At 42.4% G+C, this 24,222-nt stretch overlaps 1 protein-coding gene and 2 long non-coding RNA genes across 3 annotated transcripts in view; 1 reads left to right on the top strand and 2 right to left on the bottom strand.

Moving 5' to 3' along the window:
* Window positions 1–3,724: 3,724 nt before the first annotated feature.
* On the bottom strand, window positions 3,725–6,234 carry LOC117934885. The gene is made up of 2 exons (XR_004654586.1): window positions 5,365–6,234; window positions 3,725–5,310 (listed from the first exon to the last, which is right to left on the bottom strand). It is a non-coding gene; the product is annotated as an uncharacterized LOC117934885 (long non-coding RNA).
* Window positions 6,235–8,152: 1,918 nt separating this feature from the next.
* The window catches only part of LOC117934752 (mitogen-activated protein kinase kinase kinase 11), a 45,768-nt gene continuing 29,698 nt past the window's right edge, over window positions 8,153–24,222 (bottom strand). Inside the window, exons 4-10 of the mRNA XM_034856706.1 lie at window positions 22,544–22,719; window positions 21,699–21,951; window positions 17,864–17,980; window positions 13,828–13,999; window positions 13,603–13,715; window positions 12,803–13,423; window positions 8,153–8,866 (exon numbers count right to left, since the gene is read on the bottom strand). Of these exons, the coding sequence (XP_034712597.1) occupies window positions 8,265–8,866; window positions 12,803–13,423; window positions 13,603–13,715; window positions 13,828–13,999; window positions 17,864–17,980; window positions 21,699–21,951; window positions 22,544–22,719 (2,054 nt within the window). The 3' untranslated portion in view covers window positions 8,153–8,264. The remainder of the gene's footprint in view (window positions 8,867–12,802; window positions 13,424–13,602; window positions 13,716–13,827; window positions 14,000–17,863; window positions 17,981–21,698; window positions 21,952–22,543; window positions 22,720–24,222) is intronic.
* The window catches only part of LOC117934882, a 120,791-nt gene continuing 105,805 nt past the window's right edge, over window positions 9,237–24,222 (top strand). The window contains exon 1 of the long non-coding RNA XR_004654584.1: window positions 9,237–9,374. This is a non-coding gene — a long non-coding RNA (uncharacterized LOC117934882). The remainder of the gene's footprint in view (window positions 9,375–24,222) is intronic.

Below are 24,222 nucleotides of genomic sequence, written 5' to 3'. Positions count from 1 at the left end.
CGCTACCACTTTTAGAGAAAAGGCAGCACGGACAAGTCCAAACAGGTTCGCACAGTAACAACAAATTGGAGGTATGCAAATGTACGCAAAGGTAGAGAGCCTATGTGTACACCGTCTGGTGACGAAATAGACGTCGCGTGGACCCTAGCGGAACTTTATATGCTTGCGGATAGTCTTTGGGACACCAGGGCTGTTTACTCAACCAATTGGTTAGCGGCACACTCATTCAACACTCCAGCAACACAAATGTACAGATTGAACGGTTTCTATTCTAGGAAGCTCAAGGTAATTGAGTGCCAATGGCGAGGCAGAACAATAATCACGGCCATGGGTTTGTCGAGAAGAGAGGGGAGGGTGGGGGGGCCTTGGCTGAGTGTGTGGGTCTTGGACTTAATAACCTCATTGATAAAATCCATGTTTATTTTGCTAAACAGAGTATCAGCCTTCTACAAGATCCGTCACTGTGGTCTTGGAAACAAATGGTTGCTTCTTTTTTTGTATCCCCCATTCATCCAGTTTTTGTTGTTACAGAAAAAAAAAGGGAACGCAGATGGTGAACTTGGACGCACAGACTGAAAAGAATTAGGAATAATGTTCACACTTTGAGAGAGCGAGCATTAGCTTACGCACCTGGCAGCGCCTCTTGCAGACATGGCTTTTGTCCACAGCCCCAACGCCTGTACAGTCAATGGAAAGGTCATATTTGATCACTTGGTCTCGGCCTGTTAATGCCAAACAAAGGGCCTGGGCAGGTGTTTCAGTTAACACGAGCCAGGGGGAGCAATAATGTGTCTGTGGCACCGTCGGCTGGCTGTGAGACAACTGAAACGGGGCTGATAACCGGCTGGATTTGTAACCTCCACTTAATTGAACACACACACAAGCAAAGGCAGCAAAGGTAAATGGGGTGAAAGCCACTGAAATGCCGGAGCCATCTATTTTGTCGTTTCAGACTATACCCTTCACTGAGCCGCCCAATGTAAGACTTCATCACTAAAATAAATAGGACACGTGTTCAGCCAAAGCTTTTCCTCTCAATCCTTCAATTTTCTCAGTAACCATGAAGAAGAGGAAAAATGATTTCACCGGAGCTGCAGCCATTTAAGACGTACAGTATTTCCTAGCTCAACTCCTTTAAAGTCTAACACTAAAGATGGTTTACATGCACACTGTACTCTGTTACTTTGAGTTATCAAGATATTTCTATTTGAGTAGGGGTGGGCCATATATCAATGTAAATCGATATTGTGACGTTTGACAAGAAATTTTGGGTATCGTAATATGACATAAGTGTAGTCTTTTTCTGCTTTTAGAGGCTACATTTCAATTAAGTGATGCACTAGTCTGAACTTCCAAGACTATTCTTTCAGCTCTATTATTTGCCTTTACCCACTTAGTACTTATATCCACATTACTGATGATTATTTATCACAAATCTCATTTTGTAAATATTTTGTGAATGCACCAATTGGTCAAAAGTGTCGTGATATGGGCGCCTGGTTAGCTCACCTAGTGGAGTGCGCGCCCATGTGCAGCGGTTTGGTCTTTGCCACGGTGCCCTTTGCTGCATGTCATCCCCCCTCTCTCTTTCCTTTCACGTCTAGGCTGTCCTATCAAATAAAAGCCTAAAATGCCCCCAATAAAATTGTCACATTGGATTTTCTCCATATCGCCCAGCCCTATATTCGAGCGTTTAAAGTGGTCAACTGGATTCAGTTTGAACCTGCGGCCTAATAAGAGTAAATGAAATATTTAGTATGCATTTAAAACATAGCCACAGATCACAAAGCCAAATTATAGATTTAAGCGACGGTGTAACCCTGAAGGATTGTTGAATTAGGCAACTTTCCTCTGTTACCCTTCACAAAGCCAAGCGAATAGCTAACTTGCAACTTTTTTTTGCCCCCTCTGGATAATGGCTCTGATTTTTCACCTCTGAAATTCTGTAACAGAGCCAGTGATCACACGCAGCCTCTCGGCGTGATGAGGGTCAGGTCCTTGGCTTCCTCCATTGTGCAGTCTCATTAGCTTTTATTCATGTAAGGTATTGGCCGTTTGCCACTCACTGATTAGGGCCAGTGGTCTGAGCTTGAACTTTTGAATTAGGATCATCAAATCATGTGTGCTCCGTGCCACGGGACGGGCTGAAAGTGGATTACCTGTGGCTAGAATATTTCTCAGGCAGAGAATTCACTTCCAATCTCCCTGTCAGTTTGTACTTGGGATGCTGATTTGCTCTGACGGATGGGGCGATGCATGGCAGAGCAGAGTCACAAACAACTCATCAGCGCTTTCTTATTGGGAGTGCTGGCTGTCAAGCTCGGGGGAGAGGAGTGGCAGCTACGGTTCCTAAATCTGACAACCAAAACCAAGAATCAGACATATCCTGTCCACAAAACACTTTTACAAAATGTGTCCCAATCAATCCCTCAGCTACCAAACTAAAGTTTGTCAGATTCAAATTTAGAGCCAAGATAGCAGTATTTTCTTTATGTTAAGGCTCAATAATGAAAAAAAAATCATAATCACGATTATTTGGTTAACACTGAAATCACATTTACATTGATCACAATTACTCGTTGACTTTTGCAAAGTTGTTGCCATTACTGAACCTAAAAAATTTCTCAATTGTGAAATTTCGACTTTTATATTTAAAGTAGTTTTTAAAAATGTGTACTTTTATTTAAGTATGTTTTGTTAAAAGTATTGTACTTTGCTACATTTTGAAATCACATCAGTTACTGAGAAAATGTAATAAAAAGTAAATAAAAAAGGTCTTAACATTGCTTTGGCAAAGCATCTAAAAAACTAAACTTGAATGCATCTTTGTGCCTTTATCAAATCACAAAAGACTGATTGAAGTATAAGCATGAGAGATTAAATAAGTATATAATGTTAAAAAGTAAGTAACTTTTGGATGATTGGTTCAATAAAACGCTCTTCACAAGGGTGGGGGTTTTATTCAATTAGGCATTATCCTTACTAAACTTTTGACATATCTGTGATTATCCATTACCTTCATTCCTCTGATCTTAACTTTTAGTCATAATTTCAGCTTTTTTCAAACACAAAAATTAGAGAATTTCATATAAATGAGGTTAATTAACAACGAATTCCACACAAGGGTAAAACTAGTGTTAATAAACGTGAAAAAAATGTATAAACATTATTTTGACCCAGGGCGACAACACGAGGTTCATCAAAGTAACAGTACTTGTACTTAAGTAGAACATGTTTGTTCCATTCCCACCTCGGCTTTTCAACATCAGGTCTGAGGGAAAATTGAAGTGTGGCACTGAGCGAGCTTGCAGATGAGTGACAGGTTGAAGTGGATACTTGACACGCGCGGAATTTGTGGCACAAATAATCTGTCGGATGTTTCAATCATTTCAACTTCCTTCATGTATCATTTCTCCTCACAGAGCTCTGTCGACAATAAAAGCCACCCCGGCTCTAATGACTATCACAGGATAGCTCCTGCGGCTTTGTGTGTTGACATGAAGAGCTGAGGCACTAGCACATCACTCTATAGTCACGTCTATGGGAAAATGTTTGCGAGCAAAAGAGTGTAAGGGAACACTGCTGAGAGAGACACACGCGTTCTAGATCAAACCTACAACTTTTTGCACACAGAAGATCCACAGTGCTCATGTCCAAGTTGAGTTGTTGGATCGGACCAGAGAACAACATCAAACTTCTGACAAGCAAAACGGTGAATTTGTGAAGCTGTCAGATAAAAAACAGCACTTCTACAATGGTCTGTTTACAGATTTTTGGCTGTATTCTATCGCAAGCTTTAACGGTATTTGTACGCGAAATACACCTATATTTTAAAGGGAAACCAGTAAACTACTGTATGATGTACTGTAGGTTGTGCTGCTTCTTCTGCCAACATTAGATAGTAACCTATAAGGATTCACACCTGACACCGCCCCTTATGGGTTAATCTTTTTAACCCTCCATGTACATTCTAACAATGTGTGAAAAATGCCATTTGCAACACAGCAGTTAGTCCATGCAAGTGTGTTGTTGGAATCAAATATTTTGTGTGTTTAAAGCTACAATCAAAGTGCTTTCCAGTTTGTCTAACAGAATTTAGAATCATCTTCCTGATGTTCTAATCCAATGGGTTCATATGACAATTTCTGGGTCTTTCCAAAACAGAAACCCAACATTCTCCATCTGACTTTACGCAGCAGATGTGCTCAGGTCTGAAAGTAGGCAGTGTTTGAACGCTCTCAAGCTCTCTTTTTTCATGTTTGACACAACTATTGCAACACCACGACTGCATTCAAGAACAAACAAAAAACATGCGCCATGATACCCATAAATACAACTCATCCTGTCTCAACCCTCTCTATGACAAAAGGCATTTCACCCCATTTTAAACTGTGGCCATTAGGAACAGCTATTCACACTTTGCCTTCAGAAGTGGCTGGACGACACATTGTACAGTCAAATATTTGAAAGCTTAATGAGACCTTTAATAACTTCTTGCTTCTTGTGATTTGAGACTAGATATTAATAACATTGATTGGAACAGAATAGATAGTCTCTTCACTCAGAAAACCAAGGTTACCTTGTAACCAAACGATATCAGATTTTTTTTCCCATATCGCCCAGCCCTACTGTATTACTTGAATGTCCAGTAGATGAACAGACACATTAACGTGCAATAGAAATATGTAATAAAGCTTCCGTTTCAAATTCAAACAAATGTGGTTAGCCTCTGTAAACTGAGCACTCCTCTGTTAATGGACTCTGTGTTGGAACAAATACTGATTCTTTTTTCCTGGATAGAAACCTGGCTGAATGCTCAGCAGTGTCAGGACAAAACTGCCCTCAAGAAAACCTTCGAGACAAGAAGGGAAGAAAAGGAGTAGGAGTATGAAGAAAGAAAGAAGAAAAAAAAAAGAAACTCTCCCACACAACCTGGTAGGAGAGGGATGTAGAAAAAAAAGTAAGACCGTACAGCCAATAGCAATAGAGAAAAAGAAAAGAAAGAGGAGGAAAAGATAGCTCAACCCATCATTGAAACTGTATGTTTTTAAAAAAATAATAATGATAAAACTAAATATGAGGCCATGGCTTAAAATCAAGATGGAAGCTGGTGCGGAAAGCAACTCGATATACCTTGCAAGGAGGACGCGGGGCATTTTTGTAATGTCGGAGCAAATTAATTAACCTAATATCTTATCAAGAGGGTAATTATCACTATCTGTCTGAAGGATTATTAGGCTAATCGTAAAGCTCCCCCTCCCTTTGGAGACAAGGTTTTCACTCTGCAACAGAACAAAAGGCGCGATTGTCCTCCAATGACACGGTGTCGTGATAAAGCCAATCGGTATTTTTGGCTCGTTAGACGGGTAACAGGACGTTTGTGCTGTGTGTAAGTGGGTCTCTTTCAGTGGCTTACATGCTTGATCTCCTACACCAATTATGTTCATACACCACATGCTTAAAATCTATTCGACTGCCTTTACAAAAATATTGAATGATAATAACTGGATACTCTGTGATATCAAATCCATTCCAAGTTTTTTTTGTCATGCAGCTACTTTTCCTCGACCTGCCTGTCATACATATCCTGGATTAAAAAAAGAAAAACTAAAAAGATTTTAACCCAGAAGAAAGTGCCTACCATGTAGAAAAATCAAACATTATCATGATTTTAAACCAAGTGTGAAAGGGCAAAGTTGTTGTTCCAGTGCATTCTGGTTTGTTGAGACTGATTTTGGTGGACATTTCAGCACTTCCTGTATTATTGTTCAATAACTCCTCTGCTATATCTCAACATGACTTCCAGTTATCCACAGGATCCACCTAGATCTTTTCAGCGTTGTTAAAATAGTTTTAGGATGTTTTTTAACTTAATAAATCGAAAGGAACAAGAGTTAGGAGGCCTGCTACTCTAGTCTTGGAAAGCCTACATTTTACAAGTTCAATTCAGTTGAATGAGCCCATATACATATGCTAGTAATCCGTGAATGTTTTAACACATGCTACCCATCATCAACGCTTAGACGGTTGGCTTAGTTTAGCATAAAGACTTGAAATGGGGAAACGGCTAACCTGGCTCTGTCCAAAGGTAACAAATCCCCCCTGAAGCTTACTAATCAACAAGTTATATCTTGTTAGTTTAATGCATGCAACAACAAAAAACAAAGTTTAAAAGTGGAGCCTGACCGATATATCGGCGGGCCGATATGAAGCATTTTCCAAACTATCGGTATCGGCATTTATAATTGCCGTTAATTATTTATAATGACAAATAAATGATTCTGATAAATAAATATTTAAAAAATACATGTAAAACGGACAAAACACCCTTCAAGCATTTTATGTGCATTGGCGTTGCATAGTTTGTCCACTACAGGGCGCACTACAACGTCCCTTTTTTGAGGGGGTTTTGTTCAAAGGACTTTAAGTCTCGTATCTTAAGTTTGTATTTTTATACATTTGTATTTAATAGAAATGTGATAAATTTTGAAGTTCCTCTGATTTTTTAATTACCAAATATTTATATCGGTATCGGCCTTAAAAATAGCAGTCGGGCTCTATTTAAAACAACAAGGTTGTGGTTTTACATGCAAGGCTATTCCTCACCGGGAAGCAGTGACTTCTTAGGGTTCCATGTGTTGAATTTGTTAGAATGCAAAAAGGCAGGTTTGGCAAATCATTGCTCCTAGATTAGACGAGGTAATGCATGCTCCGTTCCAGGTGGTGACGTAATGCCTGTTTGTTGCTTAGCGCCAAAACTAAAGAAGAGGATAATGGAAGCAAACTCCAGGAAGTCACTGCTATCAAACAAAGGAGCTGAAAGGCGGACTAATAGAAAGAGAGCCCGGCCAACTGTTTCCCCATACTTCCAGTCTTTAAGCTAAGCTTACCTTCTGCTATCTACAGTTTCTCGACAAGAAAGCAATCCAATCAGGTCAAGGAGAGAAGTGTTGTGTGGTCCAAGACACCAAAAATCATGGGCCGGCTTTGCGAGGTTACTGCTACTCTGGTGGACTGTACAAATAAATAAAGTATTCAGCAGTGAAGCTTCCATACAGACTTGTATTGTAGTATTTGCAAATACTCAAAGGTATTTGGTCTTACCTTCCAGCGGCATCAGACGCGTAAGACAGTCTGGATAATAGTAATAAAAAGATAACCGCAGAAAAGCATTTGAGAGTTATGTTTAAATACTATCTGTGATTGCCTCAACTTTCTCTGTAATGTCCAGTATGGCAGACGCCACCCGTCCGGCACTCCATGGAGGTAAAAACAATGTATTTGCAAATACTTTTTGTCCCCAGCCCTTACACTGCCACAGTGGCATTCTTTGGCATACGTGGGGAATGCAGAGGGCTCCCCCGTCCTGTTTCCTGTGCCGTGCTGCCTGCCAGCCAGCGGAATGAATGAATCTTTCCAATGCCTGGCATTTAGAGGGGAATGTGATTGGAATTTTATCTGCTTCCAAGTGGAATGTCTGGGTCATGGATTTGTCTCGGATTTCATATGTGGCCTGGAAAATCCACTCTGAGTGCTTTCACCCATAATGCAACAGGCAGATGCTGTTTAAGAAAAAAAGCAAAAACAGTAAGCTTTCATTGAACAATGAGTCTAGACATACACGAAGACAGACGACATTTTCTTCCACAGAAATGCTAAAATGATTTGCTAATTTAAGCCAAATTCATAGCATCTTGCCTAAGCACCAGATTAACCATTCAAGAAATCTTGAAAAGATATACTATATGTATACTAAAAGCACTTCACGAAAATAAGGCACTCCAATATCCCATTGTCTATGCTTTCAGTCTGCGGAGAGGTAGAGGCAGATGAAGCTGTGCAAGTCGCCGTATCCACCTCTGCTTTGTCACAATGCTTAAAGGTGGGGGGTGGGGGGATGAAAGCAGGTGATATGAACAGTCTGATAGAATCTGAAGATGGGACCAGTGATCTTTGTTCTGCTCCTTCAAAAGGAATAGAGAAACCAAGATAGAGCGGGAGAATGAAAGGGGCACCAGCTATTGGTTTAAAAGGCAGCTATCCCAACATCCAATGTACCACCTTTCACTGGCTTTCAGCTTTTCCAAAGCAGCAGGCTGGCGTATAATTAGATTAGCAGGCTCCCATTGGGGAAACCTCCCCATAGAGGGTGTTTTTTTTTTTTTTAGATTCAAAAACCTTGATTAGATGTAGGACATAGTAGTGGAAAGAGGACTGAATTGTGTTCCTGTGATAAAAACCAGGTCTTTGCCAAAGTCATAGGTTTAGAACCTATCGTCTCTGAGTTGCGTCGGGGACTTGAAGGGCTTGAGCCCCATTGTCTTACGGGGGTGAGCTCTTTCTTTGGTGCTGTCCAGGGGCTTGGAGCAGGCCGCCCATCCAAGGTCGATGAGGGGCGAGTCGGCAAGGTTGAGGGGTGCGATACGGAACGAGGGCAGCGTGGGTGAGCCGTTAGTGGAGCACGGGGCAGAACGGGAGGTGGCGAAGGGAGCCGAGAACGGGTCGAAGGGGGAAGCCGTGTCCGAGCCGCACGAGGGGTCAGCCTTCAGGGAGAATGGGTCACAGTCCGGTGAGGGGAAGGGGTCGCAGTTGGTGAAAGGGTTGGTAGGGGAGGGCTGGTAGCCCAGAGGGTTGCTGTCCGAGCGGTGTGGGCTGCGGCCGCCAGCTGAGTTCCCGCCACCAGCCGAGATGAAGCTCCAGGGGTCGATGCGGGGGCGGATAGGTGACGGGCGCGGTCGGGGGATGACGCTGACCTCCAGCCGGCGGGTTTTGGGGCTCCAGAGAGCAGGGTTGGGGTGGAGAGAGGAGGCCTCTGAAGGCTTGTCATCAGAGTCCTGTGTGTCTTGACACAAGGGCAGGTCCAAAACTGGAAGGAACAGAAAGAAGAAGAAAAAACATTTAAGGGACATTTCAGTATAAGATTACACTAGGCTGATGGACCAGAGAGAGACAAACTTCAAGTAGAAAACTACAAATCAAAGCAGTATAGGCCGCCTGAAGTTCTGTCTCTAGAACGGGACAAGCTTTAAAAATGCTCAGTCCCAAACTAGTATAATGACAGCCAGACAGATTCTCTGTGCTGGGGAGAGACGTATATTTAGTTCATAGTTGATCTATTTTGTTATTTTGTTGTATGGTCTTGAACAGAGATCTTCAACAAAAGGGTCCTCGGAGTTAGTGCAGGGGCAGTGGTAAAAGTGGGGGGAACCCTATTATGTTAATTGAAAAAGATTTTTGTACCTTTCTTTGTTCAAAGATTTAAATATGTCTGAAAATACACATTAGCATAAAGCCAACATATTAATAGCAAAGATAAATAGGCCTATTTGTGAATAAATGATTTACACATTGAAGATGAGCTTACTACAGGTAAGGTGGCCACTATGATAGCAGTTAAGCTTAAAGATTCACTGTGCCTTTTTAAAGCTCTCATTTCTGAGTTAATCCTTAGCAAAAACCTCTTTGTTGTTTCACAAATGTGTGCTCATTGATGTGTAATTGCCTCCACCAACTAATCAAAGTATTCTCGTAGCGTAGAATCTGCCATTCAGAATACATAGGAGTGACTTGCTTTTATGTATTTTACCATGATGCGCCTCCATTTGTAAAATACGTCGGCCAAAGAGGGTCATACCTCTGTGTTTTGCGCTTTTACACTCAAGGGCAGCCTGACGAATACTAAGGAGGGGGAGAATATTACTCAGAAATTGCCGTCTGCAGCTGGAGCATCAAACCTATTCTCTAGGACATGTAACGGAGTCGCCAAGTAAGTTAAAAGGATAATTAAAACGACAACGCGACAGGCAAAGCAACAAGACCAAAGGTAATATTGGAGTGGCTTTTCCGAGATGGAAAGAGCTCATAAGGAGAAAAGATTTTAAAAGGGATGCCGAAGTTGACTGCTTTCTTCTGCCTATTAGTGTAAATTTGGCTGAATATAGCAGGGTTGTGCATAACACTAGAGTGACGTCTAGGATACTTCTCCTCGCATCAATGATGAAAAAAGGATCGTCTACCTTGTAACATATATGTAATCATGTGTTGTGATTTCCCTGACAGACAACTCACGTCATGCAGTTGTAACAAAGACCCGCTGCAGACACAACAGCTGTGTGTAAACGATAGAGATACTAATTCAGTTTCATTGACATTGTCCATACTGCTCGGAGAAATATACTTAACACACAAACCGCAGTTCCTTCTTGCCTACGCTGTAAACACTGCCCTACACTTTTAATCTCGTACAATATTAGCAATGATACTTTACTAACATTAGCTTGCAAATGTTTGGGAACCTGATAGCTGATGTTGGCAATGAAATTGTACCAAAATAACATAAAAGCATTATTACACTGGAAGAAACTCTAACGGATGCTAGTTCTGTGTTTGAACACCGTAGGAGTTAAAATGCGCTTGGAATGGGAGGGGCTACAAAGTAATATTCAGTTGGTTGTCATGTACAATTTCACCAGTAGATGGGAGAAATTCTTACACAATGTAGCTTTAAGTGTTTGTTTAACGTTAAAACGTGATGTATAAATAATAACCGTTTACTTTCATCAATTTTCCAAAGATGAAATTGATTCAAACAGAGACATGAAAGTGGTACATTACTGTAATGTTGCAAAAAGAAATTCAACAATCAGCAGCACATAATGTTGACGCAATTAGTATAAATTAAGGCAAAAATACCACTGTGTAACTAGTTGACAGAGTTACAACAGCAAGTGTAAATGAGCATTGACAAGAAGATTAAACTCCGGATTAATCACCTTGAATGAACAATTGCCATTTCCAAATGCGATGTCTGTCAAATGACTTTATTTACATCAACAGCAACATTTTGAGGCTGCTCAGCTATTCAGAGGAAAAGAAAGAGAAATCAGCATTCACATGAGAGCGCATGCAAAACTCCAGCGAAAGACTTCTCTGCATTCATCTCTCTCTCTTTCACTTACACATTCACCGCCAGCAACCTCGTGGCAGTCTGTCTATGCATCGGAGTCATTACAGTCAATAAACATAATAAGATGTTTAGCTAAAACACTCGCTGTTTAATTATGTGTGCTTTTGTGCATCTGTGCACCCGATGTAATGAGTGCATGCGGTTTGTGAGATTAGGGTTGTTAGCAGCGGAACAGGCGAGGCATGTCTGCTCCGTACCTGGGGGCAGCGCTGTAAGAACCGCTCTGTGGAGAATCCAGGGCTTTGTGAGTCAAACGGACCAGATATAGAGTGTGAAATGTTACCGGGGGGCCTCTTTAAGCCCCCGTAAAGCCCTCTCGCTCTTAAAACAACCGATGCCCACGCCTCTGTCATTACGCCTCTAAACTGTGTCATTGCTTCTAAGAAATACATAGAAGTCTATGGAAAAAAAGAAAAAAAACATGGGAATGTACTGTGCACTAAATGAAAGTGATATGCAGATCATTCTCAGTTAGCATGACACTTACATGAATTACACATGGGGGGGAATGAATGCTAATCCCTCTTGAATGTAATTTTTTTTTTTCATGTCTCATATACACATCCGCATGGAATATAGGCATACATTTGACATGCCTCCATATGAAAATGTGCTGAAGCTGGAGTGTTAGATACACTGGTGAGCTCCAGGCAAGTGGCCAGAAAGACACAGTGGTGGCGGTGAAGTTAAGGATTATTAACAATTTTGATTCCTGCACTTTTTGTCTGCATTACCTCCGCTGTGCCCCAGGATGTTTTGAATTAATCTTCAACGTTGCAATAAAAGAAAACTCAGATTTAAAAGTGGGAAAACAACAGAAGATTGGATGCTAGCTTTGCTTAGCAAGTATTAGCAGTTGAGTATGGAGGGCCAGCTGTTACCTGAGCTAAGCAGATAGCTGCAGACGAGCTTTGATGTAAATGAGAAAGCTTGTGCAGCAATAAAGCCTCCCTTGTGCCAGAAAGTTGCAACATTAACTCTGCGAGAACTGTGAGGGAACATTGAAATGCTGAAGATGTCCATTAGGTGAAGGTAAAAGCAGTGTGGGGACTCCTAAAAACATGCTTGGTGCTCTGAAGGAAATTTGGATGAATCACACAGATAAATTAAAAACCTAATCATGTATCAAATTTTAAAGATTGTGGTTTGAACGGGGAGACTTGCAAGAGACAAATAATAACAAAAGAAATCAAAGCGGCAGTGGCTGAGGTATCCTGACTTTTAGCCCAAAGTATAGGTCATGCTCCCAAAACACTGCAATTTCTATACTTCCCACACTTCAACTAGATAGAATCTTTTGCTAGACCAGGGGAGTCAAATTTACAGCCCGGGGGCAAGAACCGGCCCAAAGGGTCCAATCAGGCCCACTGGATGACATTGCAATGTTGGAAAATTGAAGTGTTTAAGTATTCAAAATCTAAATTCACCTCTTTAATCTCAAAGAATATCTTTAATAACATTCTTTTTCCATAAAGGAAGTTTCTGGTCTTTCTGGAATGGTTTACTGCCGAGATCTTTGGGGTCCTCAGAGTCACCGCACAGGGGACTCCAAATAACTCTTAATTTTTTTAAACATATTATTAGCAGATATAAATCCCACTGATGATAGGCTTACTGGCCTATAGGTAAGGTAGTCACTGAGGTATCGAATTAATAAGAATTCACTATGCCAAAGATTTATAAAACCATGCCAACAATTATTATTCTAATAGCTTAGTATTCTATGCACTAAAAAGGTATGTATGTAGGCTTTAGGCCGCCCTATATGTTATAGTGTCCTTTAAAAAAATTGTGAATTGGTGCCGTGTCCTTTTAGGGTGAACAAATCTGACTAACCTAGCTGAGAGGCGTGCAGGCCCTGGCTGGACCTCCTCCTCCTGTCAGCTTTAGGCTCCCAGGCCACACAGCCCACCTCCCCGTTAGTGGAATGGGAACACGGGGTCCATTCCCCTGGGCTGGCCTTGCCGTGCCGCGGGGGGCTCCTGGGGCTCTGCGGACTGTGTGGGACCTGCGGCGTCCGGTGACTGCTCCTCTCCCGGGGGTTGGGCAGGGGCGGCGTTAGGGGCAAGGGCTTCAGTTCCTGGTACTGCAGAGCTAGATCCAAAAGTGGTCTGGGGAGCAGCTCAGAGGTGGAGAAAGTGATGAGATCGTCCACCACGGGTGGGTCTGAAATGAGGGGCATAGGGGAGGAGATCTCTAGTTCCGAGGGGGTGCGGTTCTCTAGGGAAGGAAAGTTAGTTCGGGGGGGCACCCTTGGGGGAATATCCAGGCAGCGTCCTAGTCCTATGGAGGCCAGGAGGGAGCCACTGCTCAGTAGGGCCCGGTGGGTGCCCTTTATTTGGCCCCCGAGGGAACCCCTCTCGGGCCTGGGAGAGCCGGCCGGGGAGGAACCCCCGTCCTCGCTGAGCGAGTCTCGCTGAGGTAGAGGAAGCCGCAAGCTGTCCTTCACTGACGAGCCTGCAGAGAGAAAAGGTTGTTTTTTAAGTTTTAAAAGGACAGAGAAGGAGAAAGAGACAAGCCATTTATTATTCATTCTGCGTTAATACATAATTCAGTCACGACAGTGTGAATTGTAACAGCGGCTAATGGGAGATATGTGGCTGGCGGTTAGGCTGGTGAAGGAGGGCGGCGGGTACCGTTCTGAGCAATGGGAGGGGTTGGTGCACCGGGTCTGTATTCCTCAAAGTCATCCTTGGATTCCCCCCTCTCATTGCTGTCTGACTCCAGCAGCTTGGCCCTCATAGACAGACTGAGAGGGACATGAAATAAAAAAATAATAAAACAAAACACATATTAAAGCCTTGTAATTAATTATGTTGAGTGTAATTAAATTCTAGATTTCAAATGTTTCCATGCTTTACCTGCTTTCCTGGGGACTAAGGCGCAGAACTTTAGGGCTTTTGGGACTTTTCGGGCTCTGGGGCCTCCAGTGGGGGCCCAACCTCAGGTCTCCATTGGTTTGTTTATGAGAAGGGGCGTCTAGGGGCCAGGCCGAGCTCAGACCATACGACCGGCTGTTGTCGCTGGGACTGACTGCGAGGGGAGAAAAAAAGAGAAACATTATTTTCAACGTGCATGTCGTCAGTATGCAAACTGCTTGGCTGTTTCCTAATAAGGTGTGCATTTTAAAAAGGCAGGTTTCACCAATAAATCGCTGGCGCCCTGCAATCATCTCCAACACAATAATTTTTTAAGTGACTAAGGCTACAGCTAGCAGGGTTTTCCCTACCATTATAAGGCTAAGGAGCAATAATCACGCCATTTTGGGGATAACCTAAGCCAAATTAATGTGAAATCAAAGCATTAAACTAACTAAATGAGTTTTCTCAGTTCTAATGGTTATAGTTTGTCCCCAAGTTTTATTTTTGTTATTATTATTGTTAAAGATTATTTATTTTTTAAGCCTTTACTTCTGACAGAACAGCTTTAGATATGAAAGGGGGAATGACATGCACCAAAGGGCCGCAGGTTGGAACCACGTTATGTATTTATTTATCATCGGTTCTAGCTTTTCCAATGTTACGACAAATATGGTGGTTTAAATAACGTAATATTGCTTCTTTTTGTATCGAAAAACAAAACATTTTCTTGAGGGAGGACCCGTAAAACCCCCCACTAATTACGTGAACCTAAATCTTACACAAACCAAGGGAAAACCCTCAGCTAGAATTTGAACAACTTTAGTGCACTTGTTCTGCTCACATTTCTGCACAAGCTGTTTAACTCTGAGACAGTGTTAAGATCACCTCATTGTATGGATATAGTCTACATGGTAAACATGTGGTCCACAGAGCAGAAAGTGTGAGAAGAAGGAGCCAGAGTCACACGGGAAAAAGATGAGAGGAGCAGCGGAGTGCTAATAAAAGTTGAAATTTCACCTGCCGTTTACACGCTTTACCCAGGCTCTGGCATCTCCTCCCAGCTACTCTCACCCACCGACTCGCACCAAGTGTGTAAACATTGTGTGAAAGTCAATTCACACACACACACACACACACTTCCTGTCACAACACATCCCAACATACATACAGACTCTATCACACCCTTCCAGAAGCATTATGCAGCCTTCTCAACACAAGGCCTGACAAGTTAGTCAAAAAGAAGAGACAAACGTTCTATGGGCACTCTTGTAATATACTTCAAATACCACAAAGAAAACTTTAAACCTACTATTACGAGTTCTGTGCTTTTTCCGGCAGTTTGCTCATTCATGTCATATCAACTTTAGAAATGAAAGAAAGTAAATATGCTCTCCAAATGGACATGTTGTAATATTTTCTTTGGCCTGTGCTACACTGGATACATGGCTGATGCACTTTGCCTCCCATCATTCGCCAACACAATGTTTTCAAAGCAAGCTCAGAGGGCAGGTGACAGCGTCAGCATTGCAATTTCATCGAGATCAGACCATGGATTGAAAACATTCCCCTTTCCCAGCAGGTTCCTCTTGAAACACATTTTTCTTTTGCAATGTTTCCCTGTTAATGTCATCATGTGTTGGTGGAATATTCTTTATATTTGTAATATTTGGTATACTTTACAATTTGCTCCTCTGCTCATCATCTGTCCCCGAGTTGATATTAAGTGTGCATGTGAAGGACTTGTTATTGCCTCTGAGCTCACATTTATTTACAGCTCTATATGGTGTGAAAACTGTGAAAACTCAGATTGGACAGATAGTCTAGCTAGCTATCTGTCTGGATTAACCCTGCAGAGGTCTGAGGAGCAGTTAACCATAGTCCTCAGAAATCCACCGAGTGTAGAATGCCAACACAAAGTAAGCGGAAGGTAACGGACACCCGGCCGAAAAGAGGGACATCTGGCGGAATTTCCGGCAAGAATCCCGGAGGTGGCACGTCATGGAGTAAGCAACATGTGACAACGCTGATGTTTAGAAGGTAAGATATTTACAATGTTCACTATCTTATTTAAGGGAAACATTATCACTAAGCACAAAGTACTGAAGAGACTGTCAAAACCCAATAGTTTTGGTTATGAACCACAGTTTTGACTAAATCAATTTCTCTCAAAAAATATCAATATCAATGTTGATTGTCTTCACTGAAAGATTTTAACCCAATGGTGGCATGGGAGGAGAATTCGGGGGGATTTAGTCACTGGGAACCATGCAAAGCTGTTCCAAATTCCATCCCAATTCATTGAAAGGCTGTTGAGATACCGGCTGACTGACTAGCCGACCAACACTGCCATCCCTAGAGCTGTGGCGATGCAACAGCCTGCCTGGGTTCTAATTTGCAATAATGACCGGCTCGCTCTTCATTATCATTCCTATTACACCGCTTATTACACAGCTACTCATTCAGAGGTTACCCGCTGGTAATGCCTATGTCCCGGGCAGGACGGTTAACTTTACCGCAGATGAGCACGGCTCTCCTGGTCTCTCCAGTTAGTGAGCTAACCATGCAATCAGAACTTCTTCCATTAGCAACTGACTGTTTTACAGAAACAGCAGACCGCAGAATGTTGTGACTGACCAATCAGAATGAATAATTCAAGCCCTGTAATAAACAAAAAATTGCAAGTAGGGACTTTGTTACTTCAAGTACTGGAACTTGAATGATGAATAGGACAAGGAGAAAGGCACATGAACCAGACTTATCCTGCACTCACAGATAGATGAAGAGAGCAATATCCATAACCTGCCAGCTAGTATGATACAGCCAGCCTACTGTCATGGTAAAATGCTTCAAACAGTCCCTGACAAATGCATCTTGTTATTTAATTCCTTAGAATATACCACAAAGGGAGAAGTTACTTTTTAGGCCATCATTGTATAGGTTTCATTGTGCCCTCCTATACACATTTGTATCAACAGAACAAAAATCCTGTTGAGCACTAACGCAAATCAATTTGGCAGTGTCTCTAGACAAATAAGTTTGGGAAGCCTGAGCTATAATTCACTGCTTGCTACTGAGAGGGCAAGCATAAATACCCACTAAACACATTTTAATGACAGACACACTTATGGCTTAGTGATACTCATTAAGGAAAGTCATTAGGAAGTAAAGAAAACCAGCCCTCGATTTGATGAATAAATGAAGCAGGCAGATGTTTTAAATTCACTACCCACTTTTACAGATAAATGTTTCACTGCAATTTGTGCTTTTAAGTCAACCCCCGGTGGTAATTTCATTGCCTGTTGCTACACCACAAATTTCCTTTTGGGTTTTGTTAAGACGCCCTGTGACCTACTGGCTACATTTTCCCTCCGAAGGGAAACGATCTCGGGGCGTTTTTCTAGGAGCCTGACAAGCAGAAGAGTATTGTAAATCTCTGCTGCTACTGCAAGCCTTCTCAACCCCTTTCTCCTGGAGCAATGAATTTCTCCCTGCTTATTTTTAATTCAGTAAACCGCACTGTAGCCAGTTCATGCATATAAAACTGTGGACTCTTTCTGCATGGAAAATACAGCTCAATGGCTCCCCCCTCTGCAGGGATGGGAAAACTGCAGACAAGGGGAGCAGAGCAAGGCTGCAGCGGGGGAGAAAATAGCTTCTGAGAAGTGCTGAGCCGCTGAGAGGAAGTCAGATAATATTTGGACTGTTGAAATGAAATGGGAAAAGGGTGTGTGTGTGTGTGTGAGAGAGAGAGAGAGAGAGAGAGAGAGAGAGAGAGAGAGAGAGAGAGAGAGAGAGAGAGAGAGAGAGAGAGAGAGAGAGAGAGAGAGAGAGAGAGAGAGAGAAAGAGGGGGCCCACTGGGAAACATGGGAAGACAAAAAAGACGCGTGGGTGGTTGAGAGCACATGAAAGGAGAGAGTTTGGGAGAAGTAATGTTGCAACAGAGTCTGTGTGTGCAAGAAAGACCTAAATGTCTCTGGAAGCACACAAACATGTGCACCTGTTTGTCTATCCAAGGGGGAAAATGACTGCACTCACGTTGAATTGCACGGAAGCGTGGGCCAAAGGAGGGTGAGGAGCCTGAACCCAAATCCGGAGAGTTCCGCCTCTTCTCCAGACCTGGGGAAGCCTGCACCGTGATCTTATGGATGAAATCTGTAACATACAAACATGTGACAAATGTTAGACCACATGGATGGCAGGCAGACTAGAGTGCGGATCGGGCCGGATTTTTCTGTCCGAGGCCGGCCCGTGTCCGACAGAGCAGTAACCGAACCCGACCCGAGCCCGACAGGCATTAAGATATTTCTGTCCGAGCCCGACCCGAGCCCGACACAGTTAAAATCGCATTTGTTTCTCATACTAATGACACATGTACGTTTGTTTGTGTGGAAAGCCCGCTTTTATTAAGTAAGTGTAGGAAGGCATTCGGAAATGTCAACAGATCTGCGAATGGGCAATGCACACGGGGCAACAAGCGCCATTGCCTCCATAATAAGCTGTTTTAAATTCAAAGTGTTCAATGCCTTATCGCGCTGATGTGACCGAGCCCGACCCGAACCCGAGCATCCTTTCTAAAAATCTGTCCGAACCCGGCCCGACCTGTCGGGTACCGTCGGGTCCCGTCGGGCTCGGGTCGGGTATCCATCCTCTAAGGCAGACACCAACCAGAAAACACACATAGGTTTGGGGTTTCCTTGCTCTACTTCCCATTTCTACATTCATGAGTTGTCAGTTGGTTACAATTCTTTTTTAGCTTTCTTATTTCTCTAAAAAAGTCTGTATAGACTTTTATGGCCGTGGAAATTCAGTGTAATTCATGTTCTCACCTTGGTAACAAATTATGTTTCCTCATGTAAAACTTAGCTATTTAGGCAGGTTTCAGTAGCTTTATGTTACATGACTAATTCCTGTGCTGTATTTTAGTAGGAACTGGCCATTTTGTCTTTTTCTTTGACAACATAACTACTAGCTGTAACAGCATGTTACTACAACTACTACTTGCTTCTAGCTAACATTGCTAATAAAAAGCTACAGAGCCCGGGAGGGTCAGCAGGGAAGCTTTCAATAAATCATTCCCTAAAATGTGTCTTTTCTTCCCTGAATTGACAAATTATTAACTTGTTTACTAATTTGAGGGTTGATTTCCTGAAGGTTTTGACACTCCATAGCAATTAGCTACTAGCAGTAGCATGTAGCAGCAGCAGTAAGCTAGAAAAAAAGTATTTATTAAGTTAGTAATTCACCTACTCAAATTATGACCAATTACCTCAAATGAATGTGGTCTCAATACATCAATTTCCTTCCCTCAATCTGTAATTTGTACCCTCGGCTTTCTTAATTCCTTCCCTTCAAATTAACAGTGACTACATCATGTTCTTGAATTACTTATTGAATATAAATTGGATATAAATGATGACTTAATGTAATTTTTTTAAATTGTGAATACCTGAAGTATTAATAAATGCAGTGGTCTATTGTGAGAGTGTGTCCAGACGTCACTGACAAAAGGAATGAAGTAACTATTAATTCAAGGTAATGAAATAATTATTTAGTTTGACATCATGGCTTCATAAATCAATTGCTCAAGTTATAAATTCAAGGAAATACATTCAGAAATGATCCATTAAGGTTATAATATAAGAGTAATTTGCTAATTTACCCATCGCATTAGCTACTAGCATTAGCTAGTACTTGCTTGTTGGACTAGCTTGCTGGCTAGCTAGCAAAAAAAAGCTAATATTTAGTTGAGTGCAACTAAGCTGACTCGTTTAAATAGTATTATTTAAAGACTGAAAGATGAAAAGACATTTCTTTCACAAAAATATTCACTTACTTAAATTACTTAAAGTGTAACTGGAATGAAAGCCATACCACAGCAGTTATGCTCAGCTATCTACTTATTGGCAGCCTATTTGTTTCTCTGTATATTTAGCCACTATACTGCCATGATGGAGCCACATTTGTGATGCAACTGCAAAGCCCCCATTAGCACAACCACAGCCAGTGTGCCACACTGCATTTTTACTGCACATAAGGTTTGTGTATGTGACAAATTAACCATTTAAATCCTAAATCCTGAATAAGAACATCCTAAGCATGTTCTCATTTATGTGCATGGGATGAAGCTTAATATATAAGGTACTCCACAGGGTACAAAGTGCAAGAGCAACACAGGATGAAGGACAAAAAAAGATAATAAAAATATTGGTGGAAAGAGGAAGGGGAAAAATGAAAGGGAGTCAGACAGATATGGTTAGGAGCAGAATAAAAACACAGACTAGGGAGCGAGAGGGGAGAGAAAAAGGGATGGAGGGAGGGAGAGAGGCGTAAAGTGCAGAGAGGCCAGCCAGCAGTGTATCTACAGACAGGAAGTAACAAGGCGTGGTTGGCTCACTCTCCTCTCTCATCAACCCCCCCTAGCACCACCACATCACCGCCCTGCTGCTACTGGGAAAGGCCTAACCACAACACACACACACACACACACACACACACACACACACACACACACACACACACACACACACACACACACACACACACACACACACACACACACACACACACACACACACACACACACACACACACACACACACACACACACACACACACACACAGTTTACGCATGCTTGCTCAGCCTAAAATTATTCACTCACATACGCATTGAAACACACTGGATGTGACCTGTGTGACTTTGTAACAATAAGGGATAGATACATAAGCAGGGAGGGAAAACAAAGCAAAAAGTGAGTGTGCTTGTCAGTGTTTTTTTTTTTTATCAGACCTGTGAGCCACCTTTCACGGGGTCGAAGGCTTCAGGCTACATCTACACTACTAGGTTTTTCATTTTTAAGCGGCGTTATGAGACAAAAACAACCTCTATTCACACAAGAGTTTTGGCTCGAGTAGCGAAACTAATCTCCGTCCATATTAACACGTCTGACAATGCATACTGTATCACATGACCATTCACCTTCACTGAGCATGTGCACGCTGGTGTAAACAGAAGGCACATTGTCTGACGTTACTCTTTGGTTTTAAGTTATGAATGTGTACGTTTAAAATACAAAAAATACTTTGGAGAAAGAACAACGGTGAAAATCAAGAGCAAGGATTTATTAGCTTGGACCGGCAAAGAGCTAGAACTGTTGGTATGAAAAGGTATGTAAGCTACCTAACCGATAAGACTGACAATATGCATGGTCTTCGTTTGTGTTTGTCCAGACTACAAAGCAACTCTAAATATATTTCAAACCAAAAGGGGCACCAGTGTTTCCAATAGGGACAGACCAATTATCCAGATATTAATTTTCACTGTATTTGCATATCCCTTCCAAATACTGGTTATTGGTTTCATTAACTAATTATCTGTTACGGCTATAAGTAACCAGTTTAGGTCGATCCCTAGTTTACAAATGTCTTTGTTTGAGGGGCTTGGAAGTGTTGGAATAGTGCGGATGTGAGGCATAAACGTAGCAAAGATATTTGTTTTTCAAGCTAATATGTAGTAGTGTAGATGTAGCAGTTGTCACGATGGTCTGAATGCTGTTTCAGGGGCAGGGGAACATGTTGAAGAGTTTGACATTTTTTGTGATGGAAATACAAGTAAACCATTTGCCTGTTGTTGTTGCTTCTTGAGACTGAGCCAGTAATGGCCCTTGAAATGGAATTTGTCGTCAAGACCATTGGCTGACACAATCCGGCTGGCTGTTGATTTGTGACAGAACATCTCAAAAACAGTTCACACACACACAGACACAGACACAGACACAGACACACACACACACACACACACACACACACACACACACACACACACACACACACACACACACACACACACACACACACACACACACACACACACCTTGAGGCATGCTGATCTTCTCGCCGTTCTTGCTCTTGAGCTTGTGCTTCTTGAAGGTGCCCTTCCTCTTCTTGACGTTGGGCTTCTCCTGGTTCTGGTTCTGGTTCAGGTGGAGGATGAGGAGGCTGAGCTCGCGCTCAAACACGTCCTGCTCCCACTGGGCCAGCTGCTGCTCGCGCTGCCGCAGGAACTCTTCGTGGGACTTCTGCTCCAGAGCAGCTCGCTTCAGCTCCTCCTCGCGGCATCGCAGCTCCTGGCAGAGGTGGAAGAGATTAGGAGGGGGGGTTAATAGGAGCAGGTCCCGTAGGGCTGAGGTTTACAGAGTGAGATGAGCTCCTATGATTGGTTGTGCAGAGTAGGTTTACACGCACACTATTATACCACTATGACAATATTCCAAATTTGATACAGGTCAAAAAATGGCATATTCTGTTTAGATATTCAGAAAAAGGGCTTTTTTCAAAATATAGTATATTCTGAATAAGATGTCAAACATTACAATATGTGGAATAGTATTATAGTTCCTGCCTTGCAGGTCTTTATAGTGGGAGGAAACCGGAGCACCTGGAGGAAGCCCATGCAAACATGAGGGGAACATGCAAACTCCACACAGACAGGCCCTGCTCGGACAGGGGATCAAACTCTGCAGGGCCAACTTGCTGTGAGGCAGAAGTGCTAACCACTGAGCCACTGTACCGTGATGAAAGATAACAACAGGTTTTTGGATATGTGCAAACACCGCAACGCCAACGCTTTCAAGGTGTTTGAAGGAATGAAAGAGGGAGGCTGTGTATGAGTAGATAAATGGATGGATCCATCCGAATTACACACTGACTGGCTCTTACCTTCTCTTTAGCCCGAATTTCGTCAAACATGTCCTGGATCTCTAGTTTCCAGTCTTCCTGCAGGGAGTGGAAGGATTCCTGCGGCATCTCTTCCTTCACCTGCTGCTCCAGGGCCATGAGCTGGGCCAGGATGGAGCTGAAATTGGGTCTGCGGTGGGGGTCCTGGTCCCAGCACTCTGTCACACACACACACACACACACACTGAGTTAGACACCACTTCCCACATAGTCGCGCATTTCAAGACCTTCCTTCACAGCGCTGCAGAGGAGGGTCTGGCTAGTCAACACAGAATTCGTGAATGGGAGAAAAACATGCTCTAGTTTATTGCATTTCTTTACTTTACAGCATTTCTTCAAACCAATCACGCTTGTCTTGGGCGGTGCCAAGGGCCGGACGGCACCACGTGGCTTTGCAAATTAGCCTCAGAAGGAAGTTGTTTTGGTGGAACATGTGTACGTTCAAAGGTTGTTTTAGTCGTGCAACAGAAAACTCAGAATGGTGAGATAGTCTAGCTAGTTGTCTGGATTTGCCCTGCAGAGATCTGAGTAGAAGTTAACCATAGTCCACCGGTTTGACTCCAACCTGCGGCCCTTTGCTGCAGGTCATTCCCCCTCTCTCTCCCCTTTCATGTCTTCATCTGTCCTATGGAAATAAAGGCCTAAAAATGCCCCCAAAAATATTATTGTCAAAAAAAAAGAAATTCCAACACAAAGAAAGAGGAAAATAAGGAAGATCCAGCGGAATTTCCAGCTGCACTTGACCAATCCCGTAATTAGGAACGTTGTCAATATATACTACACACAACTACACCCTCTAAAGCATGTGTCAAACTCAAGGCCCGCGGGGCCTATTCGGCCCCTTGCACACTTTGATCCGTCCCGCATACCAATTTAGGCTTCTACCTAGTTTTTGTCACTTTTTCTGAACTTATGTCACTTTTGCCATTTTTTGTCACATTTTTCCAATGTTATTGTGCAAGTTATGCAAACACGATCTAATACGTGAAAAACTACGTCCTGTTGTCATCACATACACAAGCTAAGTCTCCAGATACTTATAATTGGTTGATTTTAAAACAGGCTTCCTTGTCCTCTCTGACGCCTGCTCTCCCCATGCTACCACTGCTCTTTTGGTTTTGTTGCGATGTTGAGAAGCAAGACATGGGAACTTTCTTCCTGCAGCATTTATTCAGAGACAAACGGAAACCTACTTCCACCATCTTGAATCAAGGGACCTGAAAAAAGGAAGTAACTCACTAGTTCACCATAATCCTTAGACATACTGATGTGTATTGGAGAAAAAAAGGCCAATCTCATTACCCTAAAGAAAGGTGTGAATCACAATTTGAAGACTTAAAATCGGGTCAAATGACTTATTAAGACGGATGTTTCTGCTCTTATTACACTTCATTTCCAATGGGTATCCTGCGATGCCTCTAATTCTTTATTTACACATATTTCAAGCACTTGTGTGAGCATAATCTAGAGTCAAGCTGATCACTTATTCAAAGCATTATGCCTAATTAACTTGCTGTGAGTTTTTGTTCATAATTTGCTGCAAAACTTTGGGCAGTACAAGCAGATCAAAAAAAACAATCCGATAATTAATCCTCTGAGGTGGCTATTCGTGGTTTTATACACTGATATCTTTATATATATATATATATATATATATATAT

Source organism: Etheostoma cragini, chromosome 19 (assembly GCF_013103735.1).
Source record: "Etheostoma cragini isolate CJK2018 chromosome 19, CSU_Ecrag_1.0, whole genome shotgun sequence".
Classification (NCBI taxonomy): Eukaryota; Metazoa; Chordata; class Actinopteri; order Perciformes; family Percidae; genus Etheostoma; species Etheostoma cragini.
Note: the sequence above shows the minus strand (reverse complement) of the source record. Positions and strands in the feature narration are given on the sequence as shown.